The following is a 22,500-nucleotide window of genomic DNA, read 5'->3' as shown; positions in this document are numbered from 1 at the left end:
CATATTTTCTTGGTCTCGGTCCTAACAGGCGGGTTCAGCTTTCACTTGTGCCTCTATATCTGTTTTAATGCTATCCTTCGGGTAGGGTATGGAGTGGACCATCTGGGAAGTATACTCTCATTGTGCCGATAGTGGAGACTGCAAATTTTCTATCTGACGTATGATGCCTCAATATTCTCAAGCAGGTAAACCTCACTTAATGAATCCCTTTCTCGACCCCTGCTTTATGGATTTCACAAATAACGAACCCCCATCCCCTAGATATGCTGACTCTTCCCCGGCACTGTTGACAACCTCTACTAGTTAAATTAAGGAAAATTCTGTTGACAACCCTCGAACTAAAAAGGACCACTCTACTGATGTTATAAAATCTGGCAATTTGGGTAGCAAAAGGAAACTGCGAATCCTCCATATTTCCCAAATTCCATTAGAGACAAACTTTGATGAAATGTATAGAGCATTTGAGCGCTGTGTATTGATAAAGGAAATAATGATGAGACTCAGAGATGAAAAATGGGACTCTTGGGTAACTTTTGATAGTCATAATGAAGCGTTTAATGCCATTTGTAATATTAGTAGTATTAAAATTAACAAATTGAACATCATGGGAGCTCTTTGTGATAAGGTCCCACAGAGAAAGTCCAAACCACAGAAGTGGCTTGTAGCTGAACCTAAAGTGATAATAGGGAATTATTTTAGAATATGTAAGTAGATTCAGAAAAAAGTAGGAACCATTGCACCTGGAGATATATCTCGTTTCAGCAAAAATAGTTATCTCATCCATGCCCTATTCTTGACGCAGTCTGCAATACTATCTAACTTACAGACAGGCAGTGATTAAATTACATTAGAAATGAAACCTCATCTAAGTTTTAGTTATGGAAGGGGATTGGTCTTTAATAAAGACCTGTACGAATTTACAGAGGAGGAGATACTTTCCATGTGTCCACTTAATGTGGGGAAAGTGCATAAAGTTCCTGGAACATCAATGATTATACTTTCCAGGATGCTGATGTACCTTTCCATATTGTTATTGAAAATGAAAGGATTAAAGTTTGGTCTTTCAAACAAAAGCCCCTGCAATGCTTTAATTGTTTTAAATTCGGACACCCATCCAAAATTTGCTAAAATGAGAAAAAGGGGTAGTAATTACTCCAAAACTTATCATGGAGAATGTACACTTGAGACCAGTTGTTTAAACTGCAAATGGAATCATAAATCAACTGACAGGAGATGTGAACTGTATAAGTTGGAGGAAGCTGCCCTAAACAAATCAAGTTTAGAACACATAAGTGTGGGACATGCAAAAAGACAGTTGAATAAATCAACTAGCCATGCAAAGGCCTTAAAATCAAAGGGAAATTTACTACAGGAGACATCAAACCCACCCAGCACTGTCAGTAATTCCAAGAAAAGTAATACAACTACTAATAATAAAGTACTGCATGACAAGGTAAACATATTGCCTTCTGAGGCTCTGCCACGGTGTATTAAAACTGGGTCATTGCCCATTTCTGTATAGCCTTCATCCCCCATTACCAACAACAGTACTATATAACCTCTCTCAAGCCATGTCCTTGCCTGATTTGATGGAGTTTCCACCTGACACCAAGTTACCAGGTGCACCTGTATTGGGGAAGGTGCGAAAACCTAGTAACTCATCACCTATTAATCAGAAAAGAGAGACCTCCATCTCTCTCGCCCCCTTCCATAAGAAATATCAAAATTACTACATCAAATAAATAGGATACGTTGTTGTTTCTGATCAAGTGAAAATCAATTTAAATAAATCGTAATTTCAAGTGGAGGTCCACCATCCTCCTCAACAATTAGATCCAAAAGACAAAAAGAAGATCATGAATGCAAAACCTACTCTATTAAGACCCTCATTAATAAAACCACCTTGGAATAGTGTTAGATCAAAAACTGCTAATGGGGAGAATCTATCCAAGGGGTCTACCAAATTATAAATCATAGTTTTTCCCTCCATTTTGCAATGGAATTGTCAGGGTTTAAGGGCCAAATATGAAGAACTTAGGCTCCTTATTCATGAAAATTCCTCCCATAATTATATGCCTACAGGAGAGCAAACTTGATTATAATACTCCTTGTCCTCGCAAATATATCATCACCAAGTGGGGAGCCATGGGAGAAGTCTCGTATACATTCGTCGAGATGTTCCCCAAGTATTTTTGTCTATTCATACACCTCTGCAGGCAGTGGTTGTACAGATTGATATAATGAGAAAATATACAATTTGTTCTCTGTACTTGCCTCCAAATGGGAACATTTTATATGATAACTTAGAAGAGGTGATTTAACAACTCCCTCAACCTTATCTTTTACTTGGAGATTTGAATGGTAGACATCCTTTGTGGGGTGATGTTTTAGCAAACACGAGGGGAAATATCATATCATCAATTGTGGAAAATGAAGATGTGGGACTCCTTAATACAGGAGAGCCCCCTCACTTTCATGTCCAGACAGGTACCTTGTCATGTATTGACCTATCAATCGTAAGCTCTAATAGCCTTCTCGATTTTGATTGGAGGATATTAGATGATTGGCATACTAGTGATCATACACCAATTATTATAAACACCAACAATGGTCCACCTTTACAGAGATCACCACGATGGAATCTTGACAAGGCTAACTGGGATAAATTTCGTGAGCTAAGCAAAATTGAGGGGGATGCAGAATAGGTTGAAAATATTGATGATGCCATTGACTTATTGAATGGAAATCTTCATATAGCAGGTGTCAATTCAATTCCCAAAACAACAGGGTTATTCAAACGAGGACCAATCCCCTGTTGGTCTTCAGAACTAACTGCCCTGCACAGAGCCACAAGAAGATCTCTTAACACAATTGCGTAGACGCGGAACTGATGAGAATTTAATTATATACAAGAAATGTAAAGCACAGTTCTGTTGTGCCATGAAAGAAGCTAGGTGCCAGTCGTGGATGTCTTTTGTTTCCTCCATTAACAGTAGAACACCACTTTTCTGTGTGGAGGAAAGCAAAAAAGATAGCTGGCAAATTCACCCCAAACCCACTGTTACGATCTTAAAATTGTTACAGGTTCTTTTAACAAGTAAGATAAATATCAACAACGATTGAAATATTGGAAATGAATATAAAAAGAACCACACAAAAAAGAAACATAACACGTTTATTCACAACCTTACAAAGAAACTAATGATACTTCTTCGGTTACTTTAACTGACAAACCAAACCAATCAAAACATCAACAGAAAAGGGGAACAGTCAATAAGGTAGAAATACTTAAGAATAGTTTTTTGCAGCTGCTGAGACAATACTGGTATGGAGACTTCAGGCTTGAGAACGTTGTAGAAGGGCGGCTGAAGTTCAGATGAAAATGGCACGATGACCGCATTCGAAGACGTCATAGAACGGGTGGCACCAAAAAGCGACATCAGAGGTGTTCTTCCAAGTAGTCGATGATACTGTTGAAGTAAGGCTTGAGAACGTTGCAGGTGGGTAGCTGAAAGTTCAGATGAGACTGGCACGATGACCGGATTCGAAGACGTCACAAAAAGGGTGACATCAAGATGGGACATCAGAGGTCTTCTTCCAAGAATTTGATGATACTGTTGAACGAAGGCAGGCTCCAGGCAGTAATGGCTACTTCTTGTCACAAGCAGAGAGGGCTGGCTGCTTCAATTTGTCTCTTCATCTCGGCCATAGCAAGATCTTTTTGTCTGAAGGGAAGGTTAGAATCTGGCTCTATCAGACTTCTGGTCTTCTCTGTTTCATATCTCACTAGGACTTGTATCTTATTTGCTTCAGACATAGTTCCTCTCTTACCTTATATCCTGTCCTATTTCCCTTGGGCAATCTCTTCTTGAAGTTTATATACCCATGTATGTGCAGAGGTAATTACAGTGGGCAGTGGTCTTCTTCATAGAAGGCGTTCTTTTCCGCATATCTATTGGCTTCCTATAACACGCCCACTTCGATCACGCCATGGAAGCTTCTAGAAGAAATTTCTGATGCAATCCGGACCAGGTGTTAAGTCGTAACAAAAGGGCAGGACGTGTCCTTCCATGATGACAGTATATCCTAAACAAGGATTTCTTTCAGGCTCGGTTTCTCAAAATATGCTGCCTCCACTAATTAAGACGGTGACATCTTGGTCAAAGCAGGACAGTTCCCGTATCATGACAGGCACTCTCGGCATGGCTTGGTTTACTTCCATAATGCTGATGAAAATGAAGAGATGACAGGATTGCCCAAACAGGGCCACAATCGAATCTTGTCTCGCCTCGCTGCTCACACTAGGAATAGATATTTTTGTCTTTTAAACATCTCCCTTTAAAAGTATAATGTCTACCCATGACACGTTCCCCCAAAAGAAAAAAAAAAGAAAATCTGATTTTACTTTTCTTTTGTACTCATTCATCCCTGAACTGAGGAACATCTGCATGAAACTCCAACTTCACACCAGGAAAATATTCTTCTTTCGCATTCCATTCACTCAACGCAAAGCTTCAGCAAAAAAAAAAAAAAAAAAAAAAACATTCATTGAAAAAAAAAAATTATTTCTCATTCTGAAAAATCTCTGGAAAAGCTATCAGCTATAACATTATTCTTTCCTTTTATATGAATTATCATCCGATTATAATCTTGTAGCTCTAAACTCCAACGCATGAGACGTTTATTCTTATTCTTAAATCTTTCCAAATAAACTAACGGATTGTGATCTGTATACGCAGTTAAAACAGGCCTACTACGTACATAAATCTCAAAGTGCTGCAAGGCTGAAACTAAACTAAACAATTCTTTTTCAATAGTTGTATAATTTTGTTGAGCTTTATTCAGTTTCTTTGAATAATATGTGACTGGGTTCTTTGTTCCATTCACTTCTTGTAACAAGACTCCGCCTATACCAATGTCACCAGCATCGATCGCTAAATTAAATTCCTTGCTAAAATCAGGTAACAACAATACTGGCTCGTAAAGCATTACGGCCTTTAATTTATTGAAATCTTCTGCACATTCCTCATCAAATACAGAAATTTCTCCCCTCCTTAAAATGATTAGTTATGGGAGCGCTTATTTCTGAAAAAAAATTGGGTACAAATCTACGGAAATATGAAACCATCCCGAGAAATCTCATGGCCTGCTTTTTAGTTGCTGGGATAGGGAAATTGATGATAGCTTCCGTGTTCCCACTCTTAGGACAAATCTTCCCGAGACCCACTTTATGCCCTAAAGTGATATAGGTTTTCCCAAATTCGCATTTCTTTAAATTTAATACAAGATTTGCTTTTTCAAGGGCTGTCAGGACTTTAGCTAAAATTCGTTAATCCTCTTCCCAAGTTTCTGAAAATATAACAAGATCATCTAAATACACGACTATCATTTAAAACTTTATTTATTAATCTTTGGAAAGTACTGGCTGCATTTCTTAACCCAAAGGGCATTGCTTTAGGTTCATAACTACCGAACGGTGTTATAAAAGCGGATATTTTCCTAGCTCGTCTGCTTAGAGGCACTTGCCAATAACCTTTGGCCAAATCAAGCTTGGAGATGAATTTAGCATTCCCGATCCTATCTAAGCAATTGTCGATCCTGGGAAGTGGAAAATTACTTTGCTTAGTAACACTATTTACTTTTCAGAAATCAATGCACAACCTATCTGATCCATCTTCCTTTTTTACTAGAACTATCAGAGAACACCATTCACTCTTGCTAGGAACTATCAAATCATTATCTAACATATACTTAATTTCCTTTGGTACTGAATTTGCCTTCTCTGGACTCAAACGATACGGACTTTGTCTGACGGGTTTATTGTCCTGTAACTCAATATCATGTTCTAAAAGATTAGTTAAACCTAATTCACCACTAACAGTTTCTGGATAATTTAGAAAGACATTATATAATTCCCTCGGTTTTTCTTCTTCTAAGCTAGAGTTAAATAACTTGAAATTCTTAAGCACATCACAGAGTTTTTCTCAAAACTAATTTCTCGCTGCGACACAGTTATTACTGGTACTGGGCGTTCGTTGTATTTCTTTAGCAAGTTTATGTGCAGCCACTTAGCTCTACGTCTACCCTTATCAATTAAGTGATTCAAATTACTCCTTTTTTCTAAAATAGGATGAGGATCTTCAAACTTATAAGATAATGAGGGATCTCCTTTCTGAATTAATACTAAGACTATCTCCCACACGGAAATTTCTCTCCTTTGCCTTAAGATCTTATCTTCTTTTAGTTTCCCTTGATTGTTGCTCTCGTTTTCTATTGCTAATTTCCAAGCTTTACTTAAATTCTCCTTGTAATTCTCTAAATTCTGAATGTAATCTTCTTTACCTTCATGAAGCATTAATTTACATTTAAAATTTCTAAAGGTCCTTCAGCGGTGTGACCGAACAGCAATTCAATAGGACTCAATCCTGTAGTGTTATTAGGTGCCAATCGTAAGGCTAACAAGGCAAAAGGTAGTTTTTCTTCCCAGTTATGTTCAGAGTTATTGCATAATTTTGGTAAGAAAAACTTTTTAATGTTTAATGGAAACGTTCTACAATCCCTTGCGAGTCTGGGTGATACGGTGTGGAAGTTACAAGTTTGATACCTAGTTTTTTCATTTTGTCTTTGAAATATTTGGACACAAAATTACTGCCATTATCACTTCGTATAACGCAAGCCAAACCAAACATTGAAAAATAGTTCAACAAACGTTTAACTACAGTTTTTGCATTGCAGATTCTTACTGGATTGCTTCTGGATAACGGGTTAGTCTGTCAATGATTGTTAATAGATATATATTCCCTCCTTTACTTATAGGCAAAGGTCCAACTATATCAATTACTACATTCTCAAAAAGTTCTCCCACTGATGGAATATTACATAAGGGAGCCCTGGGAATTACTTGATTAGGTTTACCAGCAATTTGACATTCGTGACAGCTTAATACATATCTCTTCACGTCACTTTTCATCTTGAAAGTTTTATTTACCCCTAAATGTCCTTGATCAGCATGTGCTAATTTCATAATTAATTCGCGAAACTACCTAGAAATTACTAATTGTTCTATAACTTCCTCTTTGCTAACTGACTTGGGGCGAACATAACGACACATACTGTAATTTCATCTTTTAAACAAAAGGTTCCCTTACAAACATTATCAGGATCATCATCCAACTCACTTTCAAAAATTCGAGACAGTGTCCCATCCTCTCTCTGCAACTTAATTAGCTCATCTCTGTTCAAAATGTTAGTGCCTAAACCATTGCAGTAACTATTACTTGAATTCCCTACATCGACTACGTCTTCGTCACTACTTTCGACAGCTACATCATCAACTTTGCTAACACTGTCAACACCGATGGAGTCGGTCTTCTCAGCCCCACACTGGCTAAGATCAACCTCACCACCTCCATCACACACGTTCGAATCCTTGAACAAATTATGACTGTAGTCTATATCTGTATCTAAACCTGACCTAGTTACTACCATTTCAGGCACTGGAACCTCACTTAAAATAGGATTCACACATTTGGATGTAGTTAAATCATTACCAACAATAATGTCAACGCCGTCAACTGGCAAATAGTCTACAACTGCTAGTTTTACATCTCTTGACAATCCCTGACTTTTCAAGTTCATTTTCAACAAAGGACAAACGACGCAAGTATTCGGAAACCCACCTAACATAACTTTTTCTTTCATACTGATTTTTGCCCTTGTTGGCACACTATCCTAATAAGGGAAACATCTGCTCCGATGTCAATAGGGAATGTAACTTCTCTCGAATCCCCCTCCTTCAAGCGAAGAAACTACACCTTCAAACAAAAAATTCCCGTAAAATTTCCTAGTTTCTTTCATCATGTCATTTCTGGTTGACGAAAGATTTTTAACTAGAGACACTGGTTTCTTGATATTCTTCTCCTCTACTATACAATTCCTTGCTATATGCCCTTTCTTATTACATCGATAACAAATTATCTCTGAACTACTACTACCTTCCCATTTGCTCTTACAAAACTTGGCAGTATGACCTGGTTTTCCACAAGTATAACAATAATAATGATAATCATATTTCCCTCTATTACTATTGCTATAACTACTCCTCCTATATTGCATCTTACTAGAAGAAGGATTATTTTTCTTACTATCACTTAAACTATGAGTATGACTGTACTCATCTGCCAACCTTGTTGCATCTTTAAAAGATTCTTCACGCCTATCTTCTATATGTAGCTTAATGTCTGGAGATATGTTATCTTTGAAGTTTTCTAACAAAACTAAGTTCTTGAGATCATCAAAACTATCTACTTCAGCGGAAGTTAACCAATCACCAAATGATCTTTCTACCTTCTTTCCGTATTCTACACAAGTACTGCCCTCATCTCTTTTCAAACTTCTAAATTTCTTACGGTACGCCTCTGGTACTAACCTGTATGCACTAAGAACAGTTTCTTTCACAATATCATAGTCTTCACTTTCATCCTCAGACATACAACTATACACAGAAAGTGCCCTACCACTTAAGACTGGGTGTAAATACAAAGTCCACTTGTTTTGGGGACAACTTACTCTGTTCATTAACTTTTCAAAAGACATGAAATATTTTGTTATATCTTCCTCATCAAATTTGGAATTTCAACACTGCACCCATACCCAAATTATCAGAATCATCGTTCAACGATGAATTACTACCCCTTCTGCTACCTGACGCATTACTTCCGGGTCTGCTACCAGGCGGACTATTATGAAGATTTTGCCTTAAACGAGCTATTTCTAACTCATGTTTACGCTCTTACATTTTTTTCTCGCTGTCTTTCATTTTCTTCTCACTGTCTTTCATTTTCTTCTCTTTCAGCTGCTCTTTCATCTCTCTTAAACACTTCCTGCTCTCTCTTAAAAACATACTCACGGAGATCATCCCCATCTAGACCAAGAAGTTTACCTGAAGTTATCAAATCTTTCGTAATCTCACTCGTTTTGCTTCTTTCTATATTCTCCGTTTCAATTGGATACGTTGTTGAAAATCCTGGCAAGGTCGCCAACTGTTACGATCCTAAAATCGTTACAGGTTCTTTTAATAAGTGAAATAAAGATCAACAACACCGATTGAAATATGGGAAATAAATATAAAAAGAAACACACGAAAAAAACACAACATGTTTAATCACAACCTTACAAAGAAAAACTAATGTTACTTCTTCGGTTACTTTAACTGACAAACCAAACCAATCAAAACATCAACAGGAAGGGGGAACAGTCAATAAGGTAGAAATACTTAAGAATAGTTTTCTGCAGCTGCCGAGACGATACTGGTATGGAAACTTCAGGCTTGAGAATGTTGCAGAAGGGCGGCTGAAGTTCAGGTGAAACTGGCACGATGACCGGATTTGAAGACGTCACTGAAAGGGTGGGACCAAAAAGGGACACCAGAGGTCTTCTTCCAAGTATTCGATGATACTGTTGAAGTAAGGCTTGAGAACGTTGCAGTGGGGGCCTGAAAGTTCAGATGAAACTGGCACGATGACCGGATTCGAAGACATCACAAAAGGGTGGCATCAAGATGGGACATCAGAGGTCTTCTTCCAAGAATTTGATGATACTGTTGAACGAAGGCAGGCTCCAGGCAGTGTTGGCTACTTCTTGTCACATGCAGGGAGGGCTGGCTGCTTCAATTTGTCTCTTCTTCTCGGCCATAGCAGGATCTTTTGGAGATAGGCTTTTGTTGTCTGAAAGGAAGGTTAGAATCTGGCTCTATCAGACTTCTGGTCTTCTCTGTTTCTTATCTCACTAGGACTTTTATCTTTGCTTCAGACATAGTTCCTCTCTTGCCTTATGTCCTGTCCTATTTCCCTTGGGCATTCTCTTCTTGAAGTTTATATACAGTACCCATGTATGTGCGGAGTTAATTACAGTGGGCAGTGGTCATCTCCATAGAAGGCGTTCTTTTTAACAATTCTGCATCTCTATTGGCTTCCTCAAAAATGCCCACTTCGATCACGTCATGGAAGCTTCTAAAAGAAATTTCTGATGCAATCTGCACCATGTGTTAAGTCATAACAAAAGGGCAGCACGTGTCCTTCCATGATGACATATATCCTAAACAAGGATTTCCTTCAGGCTCGGTTTCTCAAAATATGCTGACTCCAATAATTAAGACGATGACATCTTGGTCAAAGCAGGATGGTTCCCTTATCATGACAGGCGCTCTCAGCGAGGCTTGGTTTACTTCCAAAATGCTGATGAAAATGAAGAGATGACAGGATTGCCCAAACAGGGCCAGAGTCGAATCTTGTCTTGCCTCGCTGTTTTCACTGGGAATAGATATTTTTGTCTTGTAATCATGTCCCTTTAAAAGTATAATGTCTACCCATGACACGCACCACCATTGTTGAAGGTGAATGGTCAGTATGTAACTGAAGCAAATGATGTTAGCAATGCCCTGGCTAATCAATTTACAAATGTACAGTATCATGCAAGTGTGAAGGAGCTCCTGGTCACCAGTATAGGAGCATTGAAGAAAAGAAAGTTTTAAATTTTGCAACAGGGAGGGAAGAGTTGTATAATTCTCCTTCTACTGAAAGAGAATTTGATTCCACACTTGCTCATTGCAATGATACAGCCCCTGGAACTGATGGAATTCCATATGCAATGATTAAACATGTACCTTTTAATGCAAAGTTATTTATTTTAAGCATTATTAAGAGAATATGCCATGATCATAGTTACCCAAGTGTTCGGGAACTAGCCATTATTTTAGCCTTTTTAAAACCCTGTAAGGACAAGATTTTAGCAGCAAACTATCGTCCTATTGCATTGGTATCTTGTTTATGTAAAATCATGGAGAAGATGGTCAATGCAAGGTTGATGTGGTACCTTGAAAAGAAGGGTATTTTATCACCGATTGAGTGTGGATTTAGGAAAAATGTACTTGACGAGTGATGATACGACTTCAGTCCTATATTTGTGAAGCTTTTACTTCCAAACAGCATCATGTGACAGTTTTTTACCTTGAAAAGGCATATGAGACTACATGGAGATATGGTTTACATGAAACCATTCATGAATTGGGATTAAGAGGAGAGCTTCCCCTGGTCATTCAATAATTTCTTTCACATAGTTTTTCAAGTGAGAGTAGGGAAGCCCTATCTAAGAGGAAATGTCAGGAAGAGGGAGTTTTTCAGGTTATTGTGCTGAGTGTAACCCTATTTGCACTAGCAATTAATGGGATATCCTCATTTATTCCCCGGGATGTTCTCAATACTATTTTTGGCTTATCTCTCCATATCATTTGCTGGGCCTAGAATGACAAAGGTTGAGAGAAAACTACAACTTTCAATTGACAGAATTATCCAGTAGGCCAATATAAATAGATTTAAGTTTTTGAGAAGTAAAACTGTTGATGCCCATTTCTGTCGTATTCGGGGAGTATGCGCAGACCCTGATATATACATGAAAGGTCAACTTGTTTTATTTAAGCTTGATATTTGATTGTAAGTTGACATGGGTACCTGACTTAAAATCGTTAAAAGCCAAATGTCTTGATGCCTTGAAGCTTTTAAATGTTTTGTCCCATACATCCCGGGGGCCAGACTGCAAAACTATTTTGTCCCATACATCCCGTGGGCCAGACTGCAAAACTATTTTAAAGTCATACAAGGCCCTAATTTTTCAAAAATTAGTTATGGGTGTGAGATATATTCCTCAGACACCCCATGACGACTAAAGATTTTTTTATTCTATACATCATACTGGTATCAGATTGGCAACAGGAGCATTTAGAACTTCTATTCCAAGCCTCGTTGTTGATGCTGGAGAATTACCGTTAGACCTTTACCAAAAGTCTTCTATTATTTAGTATGGTTTAGGTTGCAAAGGCTTCCTAATTCTTTAGCCTGTCAGACTGCAAGCTTTGTAAAGCATTCAACATACTTTGAAATGCACCCAAAATCCCCTCAACCTTATAGTTTTCAGGTGAAACAACTGATAGACAGTCTCGATACAGTTACAAGTGAGTTGCTTTCATTTAAGGGGACTGTCTGCCACGGTGTTTTGACATACCAACTTTCAGAAATCGAAAATCGTTTTATTGCTTCTATGTATGCAGAAACATATCCCATATGCTTTTCAGAAGTTTCAGCCAATTGTTTTTTACAAATAATGAACATATAGCGGTCTTTAAATGATGACGTCATCTGTACTGCGTCGTCTGCATGATTGTGTTTGACAGAATTGTCTTTGTGCGTTTTTTTTTTCTGTATACATATAGCTATATTTTCACTTATGTTACGAAATCTCGTACATCTGGCAGAAATGGAAGGCATTGTTAGAGGGTAGGGGAACGAAAACTATGAGCTACGAGAACAGCAGCCAGAGTTTCCAAAAACGTATAGAAGTTATAATGCATTGCAGTTCGTATGTGCATTGTGTTTTCACAACATCCTACGGAACTTTATAGCAATGCCAATGTTACCTAAGTTGATAGAAAGAACAAAAAGTAAACAGAGCAAGAAAAAAAAAAACCAAGAAGAGTACAAAGAGTACAAAGCTGAAACATGCTAACTAAAACACTGGCAACAGTGAGAGGCTTCTGGCAACTCATGACACCCTTACGTCAAGTGTAATAGTAAACTTAGGGTTTAAATATCTCGTTTAGGGTGCGTTTATGTAGGAATAAACAATAAAAGTGCAAAGTAAGGCTATCATAATAATGTTATCCTGATTTTTTTTTAAGAAGAGCGAAAATATTCTGCACATCCTTGGGAGCTCATAACTCAAAAACATACTTATTCACACACGGGTACATTTTCTCACTTATTTATTGTTCGATTTTGGAGAGAAAGATATCATTGAAAAGAGGAATAAAAATCCCACAATTTTGTGTACCAGATTTTCTATTTCCCTTTTTCTTATTTTTTTTATGAATATTTTACGTCGACGAAAAAAATTAGGAAAAAATTAATTGAAAAAAAGAAATATGAAAATAAAAAAAAAACACACAGAATTATTCGATTTATAAAGAAGTTTTGATGGTATAATTTTCAAAACAATTGTCATATCAGTGGAGAATAATGTACCTAATTTTTTTTAAAGTATGAGTCCTGAAATTTTTATACGATGAAGGTGTCATATCTGTCTAAAACATTTATAGAAATTGTGTATTTTGAATAATTAGAAAAAAGAAATTCATGGCATGACAGACGGTCCCCTTAAGGTATCATCAACGTCTCCATAGAAATTACTAGAGGTATCTTTTTGTAAATATTTTATTGGGGTTAAAAATAATATGACTTGACTTGGGAGCAGGTCTCTTTTTATGGTACATGTTGCAGAACATAAGGAATCGACTTATATATATACTGTATATATATATATATTATTGATGGCTCCAAATCCAATGCTGGCATTTGATTTGGAGTATATAGTAATGATTTTAATTGTAAAGGTTCACTTCCTCTAACAGCTTCCATATTTACCGCCGAACTGTACGGCATACTAACTGTTATCGAGAAAATAGCATTACAAGACGGGCAATGTTACCATTTTCAGTGATTCAAGAAGTGTCCTTCAAGCTTTAGAAGGTTTTATTTCCAGTAACCCTTTAGTTTTAAAGATTTTAGAGTGGCTTTTAATTATTGGTATGGAAGGTATAACAGTTTGATTTTGTTGGGTTCCGGCGCATGTAGGTGTGTGGAAATGACAAGGCAGATTCACTGGCCAAGAATGCTGCAGCTGAGTTGCTACCAAGAAGGTATCCCATCCCCAGTAATAAATTTTTTACCTACAATTAAGAATTTTATTAATAATAATTGGCAATGACATTGGGATAGTTTACTTGAAAATAAGATGAGAGAAATAAGTAATGTTTCATCTCCTTGGAGGTATAACGGGATGCCCCAAATGTTGGAAACTACTCTTTGTCATCTCCACATTAGTCACATTCGGTTGACACAAATTTTTGCTTGCTGGCTAACATCAACCATATTGCGATAACTGTTGGGTACCATTGACAGTGAGGCATTTGTTGCCCGAATGCCCCACATACAGTAGTGAAAGAAATAGATATCTGTTTGAGGCTCGAGGTAAGGATGGTAGGTTCAGCCTTGCCAGGATTCTTGGAAATGATGTTCCCTACCATACTAGTGATATTTTTAGCTTTATTTTAGAATCAGGTCTTCTGAAAGATGATCAACTTTTAAAATGACACCTTTGCTTTTATGGTTTTAATTGAATTTTTTAAATTTATTTTTTTATTGAAAGCATAAGCATCTAATATGTATGCCTACGTCTGATCCACTAAAATAAAAGAATAAGTAATTGCATTGAATTTTGATACAGTGAAGATATCTATTATAATAAATTTTAACCAAGTTGGAGTTGAAATTTACTCTCAAATTGTAGATCATTGGCCTTTGGCATAGATAATATAAATTTTGATGTAATAGTTATTAGAATTTTGTAATAATTTTTGGACCAAACATCTATTTCAAAAGGCATAGAAGCATGCAGTAGTCATACAAATAACTAAATCAGGAAAATATCTAAGCAAGCCAAATATTTACAGACCAATTTCACTCACCAGTTGTGTTTGCAAATTACTGGAAAGAGGATAGATTATTGGATTGGTGTTTACATCGCAACAAGATTCTATCAGCCTTGCAATTTGGCTCCCAATTGGCCATCTACTTTGGACTCTTTCATACTTGGAAAATTATATTTTTTGAGGTTTTGATTGAAAGTAAATCACAGTAGCTACACTCGGAAGGCATACCATACCACTTGTAGGCATTCAATACTGAAATCCTTAAATGGTAATGGTTTTCTTGGACACCTTCCATATTTATAGAGAATATTTATCTGAATACTACAACTTTGACTGTGGTGTATCCCGGTATAGTGCTGTAAGTGGGACTCTTTTTCCATTGGAAATTAAGGATGTTAGTTGCTCAAGTGCCTCAGTGAGTGCAAAGCAGCCTTTACCTGGACTACTTTGCAATATATTACTCATCAAACAGTCTCCGTATCCTACAAAGAATTATAAATAACTCAATTTAGAAAATAGAAGTTTGTTCTGTGTCTGTTGGTTTAAAACTTTTGCAGAAAAAAGAACTTTGACAATAATGTAATTAGCAGATGGAAGGAAAACCCCCCCAAAAAATCTCGCATTGGGTGATAATCGAATCCAATTTGAAAATAAAGTATAAATTTTTGGGACTAATTTTTTAAATTGTCCTCAATTGGAAAGTGCATGTATCTTAAGTCAAATCTAAATGTTATAATGCTCTAAACCTGGTGAAAACGTTATCTAATACAATATGGGGTGCAAAGAAATCGGCCTTACTAATGATCTATAAGGCATTAATTTTATCAAGAATAGATTATGGCAGCCCAATACATAGATCAGGATCTAAAACTTCATTGAAGTGTTTAGATCCAGTACACAGTCGAAGTCTTTAGGTCATCCCTGAATGTGAAGAGGGGAACTGCCCTTGCCCCTACATCCAAATTTTGTAACCATGTTACATCTGAATATCCCACCAAAACTGTGTAATATTAATTGAACAAGCAGTGGTGATTCAGAAAGTTCTTAATTTGACTCTCAAGATATGTTATTTCCCCTTTTGGCCATTTCAACAGTTATAGTGTTACAATTTCTTATTCCACTCTGGTAAGTGCTACTTGGATACTATCCATATATGCTGAAACACAGAACTTTACTTGAACAAAAGTAGCTAGTCTATTATGAGTCACAATACTTTGTAATTTTGACAACTTCAACATCAAAATATCCTTAAGTTTTAGCAAAATCCCTTAGACTGATAATTGATAGGGTTATGCATATTACCTACCCGAATAAATTGGTTATTAACTTTGTTACTACCCTGAAAAGGATTACTGGGCTGTGTATTTGATAAATTGTGTCAATATTGAAGTTGGCTGATTGTGAGGTCATTGTTATGTCTGCTCTGCGTACTGTAATAAATGGGTTAATGTCAGATGTGTTAGTTCTGTTAAAATTGAATGGGGGTGGAAGTGAATGTTTTGATAAACTAGATATTTCCCTTTTCATATCAGTAAGCTGAGCATACACTTGTTGCATTTGACAACTATGACTATCCATGGCAGATAACAGATCATCCTTAAAAATCTTTTGTCTCAACCTCACCTTCCATTTTGTAGGCCATGTTATACAAAGAACATGGGTAAAATCATTAGCATAGACTACAATACAAAATAGGCCAAATAGAACAGTACCTTAGGCTAGGATGAGATAGACCTAATGGCTTCGTTGCTACTTTAGGATGGAAATCCCTTGATTTTGGTTGGGAAGTTCGTATGAATGGCCTCAGTTTTAGTGCTACCTTTGACCGTATTAATCATGAGGCCCTTGTTTTCAAACTCAAATATTTGGGAGTTGGCAAGTATTTTCTTAGCATTATTATCAAATTTTTAAATAATAGATCTCAAAGAGGAGTTGTTGATGGGCACCATAGTGAATATAGTAATGTGTTATTTGGTGTTCCTTAGGGTAATGTTCTTGGCCCATTACTTTTCATACTATATACACATGACATGTGGTTTGGTGTAGAACACAAGCTCGTTGCATGTGCAGATGATGCTACTCTTTGCATCAATTCCATCGCCTGAATGTATATCTGGGGTTGTTGAATCCCTTAATAGAGATCTATCTAGAATTAGTGCATGGTGTAAATTGTGGGGCATGAAGTTGAATCCTAACAAAACTTAATGTATGATTATAAGTATGTTGAGGACAATGGCTCCTCAACATTCAGATATTGGCATTGATAATGTTTCTTTAACTCTGTATGACTGAAAATTTTAGGTTCGATTCACAACAGCAAATTTACTATTGAGAAACGCATTAGGTCTCTCTCTTCTTCAATTGCACAAATAATTGGCCTATTGAGAAAGCCTTGTCAGATTTTAGGTGACCAGTCTATTCTAAAGAAGAGTTTTAAATTTTTCATTTTATCTTGTTTCAAGTATTGTTCTCCTGTTTGGTCTTCAGCAGCTAATTCCCATCTTAATTTGTCAAACAGGAACTTACAGACTAATAGATTTCTTATTCCTTATCTAGATCTTAATCTCTGGCATCGTCATTCAATTAGTTATGCATATAGCATAAGATTGTTTATAATTCTGATCATCCTTTATATTCAGATCTTTCTGGACAGTATCATCCTGTTTGTAACACTAGGTATGCAGTTTATTCTAGTCATGCCTTCTCCATCATGAGGCTCAATACTATACAGTAGTCTAAAAGTTTTATTCCAGCTATGACCAGGTTGTGGAATGATCTTCCTAAATAGATAGTTGAATCAGTAGAACTTGAAAAGTTCAAATGCAGCAAGTGTTTTCATGTAGAACATGTTGACATTTAGTCTTTTTATTGTTTACATATGAAAGATCTGTTTTAATGTTGTTACTGTTCTTAGAATATTTTATTTTAATTGTTCATTTCTTCTCATATAGTTTATTTATTTCCTTATTTCCTTTTCTCACTGATATACATAAAAAACCACTCTCCATCTTGCTTCAATATTGTGTTTTGAAGGTTATTGCTCATGCGAGCTCTCTTTAGAACTTCTCAATTACATCAAAATGGCCCCATCCCTTTCCATGGCTTTCTTCGTAAAATCTTGGATCTTTGTTTTACTACTCTCATAACGACGGGCATCCTTTTGCCTTACAAGGCAGACTCTCTCCCTTGGGCTTATAGCATCCTGCTTTTCAACTCAGGTTGTAGCTTAGCTAGTAATAATAATAATGATAATCGTAATAATAGAGAAATACATCCAACACTGCTGTCACCATCGATAATTTTTTACCTTAAATTTGTGCAGTTGTCAATTTTTCCAACTTACATTTGGAGGCTATCATTCAATTTAGGACAATTAACTTTTTCAAGGCTAGCCTATATATAACAATCCAAACTTTGCCATAGGTTAATACCATGTACCTCATTGGCATAGACTAATACCCTAGGCCTAGTCTTAAATTTAATTTGGCACTTGACGGAGATGGATGAATCTTCATTTGTAGTGGAGGTTGAAGGAAATGCTGATCCCCCATGGTGTTTATAATTTTTTTATTTGTTGCTAGTAGTTGTATACATGATGGAATGACTTTATTGCTAGTATATTAACAGGTACTCCAAAACTGGTACCCTGTAATACAAAAACTTCATTTAGGACAACGATCCTATGTCAAACAACATGCAATTTGTAGCCCAGGCGCCATTGTATTCTTACCTAACCTACTGGTTTCAGTGCACAGTTAGCCTGGTAACTCGCGAATCAATATTTTTGCAAAACCTTGGAAGAATATTGCACATCCTAAGCTACTGTTGGTGGCACAATTCCAGTCACATGCAAGCTCAGCATTGAGCAATTATTAATTCATGTAACATTATCATAACTGGTAATTCTGTTTTTAAGAGATAACCACAAATGAAGATTATGAAGTGTTATGAAAACACATACAATATAACTAGGACAAGTGCGAACCTTTTACAAGAGAGAAATTAGCTTTTCACATAATTGTAAAGGGAGCTACGCTTTTCCCGCTCGACTCATCGTTGTCATCTCAAACAGCTCTCTGAGCTCGCACAACTACGCCTTTGTTTACCTTTTCTCGCTTACGTACGAACACTCGATCGTAGACACAAGTACTCATTTGTTTACGCTTATCTTACGCACCTACGTATGCACACAATCCCAACCTGTCTCAACTTTGTGTGGTTAACGTCAATGGAATGAAAACCAATTCATTTACTATATTCAGTCCAGTAACTGTTAAGGGAATTGCCATTTAGTTGAATGAAGGATCTCTGTCATTACACCCAGACCTACTACTGTTGGTGAAGACTCCAAAGGAATTGCCTCCTCTTCTCAACCTGCTGTGCCAACCACCCATCCAGATATTCCACAGTGTGGTGGAATCCCTTTGGCTTCACGCATAGAGATTATCCAGCATCTCGTCTCAGAGAAAGGCTTTTTGCGTGAAGCTGCACGAGAGATATCTGTATATCTCCTTAGATCCTAAACCACTGTGTATCAAGCTAAATGGGCCATCTTTTATGGTTGGTGTCATGGAAGAGATCTCTCTCCTCTCAAAGCCTCTATTCCACTAGTATCCGACTTTTTACTTTACTTCCGAATGGAGAACTGCTCCTTTTCAGTGGTAAAGGCTCTCTCAGTCTTAAGCCAGATCGTTAGACTAAAGGGAGTAGATATTTCTTCTTCGGTTAGGATTTTATGCTTATACGTAGCTTTGAATAGACCTGCCCGCTAATTGAAGTGAGATCTTCGCCATGGGACATTGTTAAGGTGTTGTGTTCTCTGAAGGGAACATCCTATGAACTGTAGGGGCCAGCTTTAGATAGGGCCTCACCCTTAAAACAGTTTTCCTGCTTGCTTTGGCCTCGGTTAAATGAGTCCGTAAGCTGCATGGTCCCTTTTAACATATCACATTCAAGGGGATGGAGGCAGTTGATGTTCTTCATCCCAGAGTTTGATGCCAAAATCCAGAAGCCTCTAGTTCTTGATTCCAGGTTTTATTTTTTTTCAGATTGCCATCTTTAGTGAGGTAACTAATGATCCTGATCACTTATTGCATTTTTTGAGGGTGCCAAGGCGCAATCTCAAGCGTATTCACGCAATTAGACCACACCTGCAGCATCTTTTTATCAGCACAGGAGGGTGAAGAAAATTTATGAAGAACAATTTCTTCCTAGATGAAAGAGGTCATCGACCCGACCCTCTCGCCACCCTCTCCTTCTTCAGGAAGAACTCAAATCAGAGTGCATAAAACCAGAAATGTAAGCATGACTTTAGCTTCCAAGAAAAATATCTTATGACGCAGGTATTGCAAGCAGGGTGTGAAAACATCAGACGAAGTTTACTGCCCATAACCTGTAGAATGTGACCCACAGGTCTTAAAACACTTTTGCTTTAGGGCCTGTCGTATCTGTACAGCAGGTGGTATTAGCTACCTTGGCTCTTCATACAGGACCATTAACATCGGATCCAGGGCAAAGGTTACGTATAAGTCTGAGATGAAGTTAAAGAATGACTGGCTTTTCCTTTCCTTTCAGTCTTCCCCTCTCTTGGGGCGCAGCTTTAAAACCATCGTTAGCTGGACTTTATTTAGATGCAGTTAAGCTCCTCTGTGTGTAGATATTCTATACTCGGGTATAGAAGTCTTCCCCGCTCTCATTACGAGGGGGAATGTGATGTAACCATGCAAACCCATTATGTTATATATATATGCCATACGAATTGATTCAAGCAAACCCATCACACATATATGCCAGGTTTTTCAGCGCAAAGATTGAAATGCAAATTACAGTACATCCAAATTTGTCATTTTTATATGAAAGTATGCTAAATAGGCCATGATTAATTATTCTTTTTTTAGAAAATATAAGAAATCACTATAATGGGAAATTTTAAGTAAAATTTTTAATATAATGTATATTAATGTATGGATTTCTTTTATTAATTTCCATTTTAGGGCATTGGATTTTAATTTTTGTCTATGTTCTACCTTTTCTTTCATGCTAAGACTATTTACATTCACAGTGTAAGTCAGGTTTCTCTGGTAGAGAATGCCTTCAAAATCAATTTATTCTCAGTTAGATAGTTTTTTGTTGGATATTTTAATTATTCCTTTTTAATAAGCTTTCTTGTAAAATTTTACAGGAATGTGTTGATAGTGAAGGAGAGAAGGTAACAGATGCTCTTTTTGTTAATGTTTTAGAGAGAGAAACAAAGAAGATTCCACCGGTTGAATTCTCAATGAAAATTGATACAAAGTATGAGGATTTCATGAAGAATGCTCATCAGAAAGCCCGCCTGATTGAACGCATTGGGAAAGCATTCAATGACTCTGATGCAAAGCAGATTGAAATTGACAGCTTCCGTAGAGGGTCAGTAGTTGTCACATGGTATAATTTATCCTTACCAGCAGACCCATGTCCCAATGAAGAGATTATGGAATTAAAGAAAGTCATGGTTGACCACAGTGGCAATCTTTTACAAGAATTTATTAACAAGTTTTCACCTGAATTCACAGTCACAAATGCATCTATTAGGCCTACTGGTTCTTGTCTTGGTGAAGATACCCCAGTTCATGTTGATGAGGAAACTCACCATCCACCAGTTGAAGAAAGAGTGGAAGGAGAAGAAAATGATTATCTTCTCAATTTCATTATTCCAGCTGTTATAATTGCAGCTATGCTACTTCTAGCAGCTATCATTGCTTGCTGCTTGTATCGTCGCCGGCGTTATGGCAAAATGACCATGGCAGATGATCGCACATTTGTCAGCAAGGGTATACCTATTATATTTGCAGAGGAGTTAGATGATCGACCTGACCCTGCCAAAAGTCCAGTCATCATGAAAGACGAGAAGCCACCTCTTCCACCCCCAGAATATCAGAGAGGGTCCTCTCCCGCAGCCTCATCTACCCCACCTGCTTCTGATCGTCGCCGTCCAATTTCAGATGTTACTGATGATACCCCATCTTACCAACCTCCTCCTCCATTCACTGCCACCAATGGAGCATCACGCCATCCTCGTCCCAATATGCCACCAACTTACAGGAAGCCACCAACTTATGTTCCCCCTTAAAATTATTCAGATAATAAAGCTACCTCAGATGGCTATGAAAAATGGAAAGTTTTAAACGTGGAGTTATTTGTATTCTCACCACAGTAGTTATGCATTAAATTTCTTTATTTGTGGAAAACTGAGAAGAAAAAAACTGCAGTAAGACTAGTTATCTTAAATAAATTCAATATATTTTCTTGTGTAAAATTTAATCTTCAGTATTCTGCAGTTTTCTTTTATGTTTTGCAGTATTTTTTAAGTTTGGGTGCACAAACATTAGTACCATATTGACCTACTACACTCCTTGTTTATATTGATTTTGAAGCATAGCTACTTTGTTTTTATTAAATTTAGAAGTAAAATCTACTCCTTATGCATTTATTCATGATGTTTTTTAGTAATATGATTAAAGTTTAGTTATAACTGGCTTATCATTTCATCTACAATACTCTAAAATTATGGCATAGAAGTAGTATTGTATAGCACTTCTGTTATGTTCTTATACTACTGCAGACACAATTGAGATCAGTATAGATTCTTATTATCTGAATGTCTTAATAGTAATTCACATTTTGATTTATATTACAATATTTTAACAATAAACCTTTTCTTCCTAACTGTGTCAGTGATGTGAAGTTTTGGGAAATAGCAGCTAATATAGTTTCAATGATTTTTACCTTTTTGTGAAAGGTAAGTGAGATTTTGTATTTTTATGGTGTGAGATTGAAATTATACATGTCTGTGACATAGGGATCATATATGCCTTTATCCAGTTCACTCACTTGTAAAAAATTTAAACACTCATCTATATTTATGCCTCTTGTAAAAGAAATAGGTGTCAATAGTGCTTGTGAGAATGAAAAAGAAAATA

At 36.8% G+C, this 22,500-nt stretch overlaps 1 protein-coding gene across 1 annotated transcript in view; it reads left to right on the top strand.

Moving 5' to 3' along the window:
• Window positions 1-22,500, top strand: part of LOC137626160 (dystroglycan 1-like) — a 388,225-nt gene that overhangs the window by 364,434 nt on the left and 1,291 nt on the right. The window contains exon 13 of the mRNA XM_068357241.1: window positions 20,721-22,500. This exon is cut by the window's right edge and continues 1,291 nt beyond it. Within this exon, the coding sequence (XP_068213342.1) occupies window positions 20,721-21,650 (930 nt within the window). The 3' untranslated portion in view covers window positions 21,651-22,500. The remainder of the gene's footprint in view (window positions 1-20,720) is intronic.

The sequence above is a fragment of the Palaemon carinicauda genome, chromosome 2 (genome assembly GCF_036898095.1).
Source record: "Palaemon carinicauda isolate YSFRI2023 chromosome 2, ASM3689809v2, whole genome shotgun sequence".
Classification (NCBI taxonomy): domain Eukaryota; kingdom Metazoa; phylum Arthropoda; class Malacostraca; order Decapoda; family Palaemonidae; genus Palaemon; species Palaemon carinicauda.
This window is presented reverse-complemented; position numbering and strand designations above follow the sequence as displayed.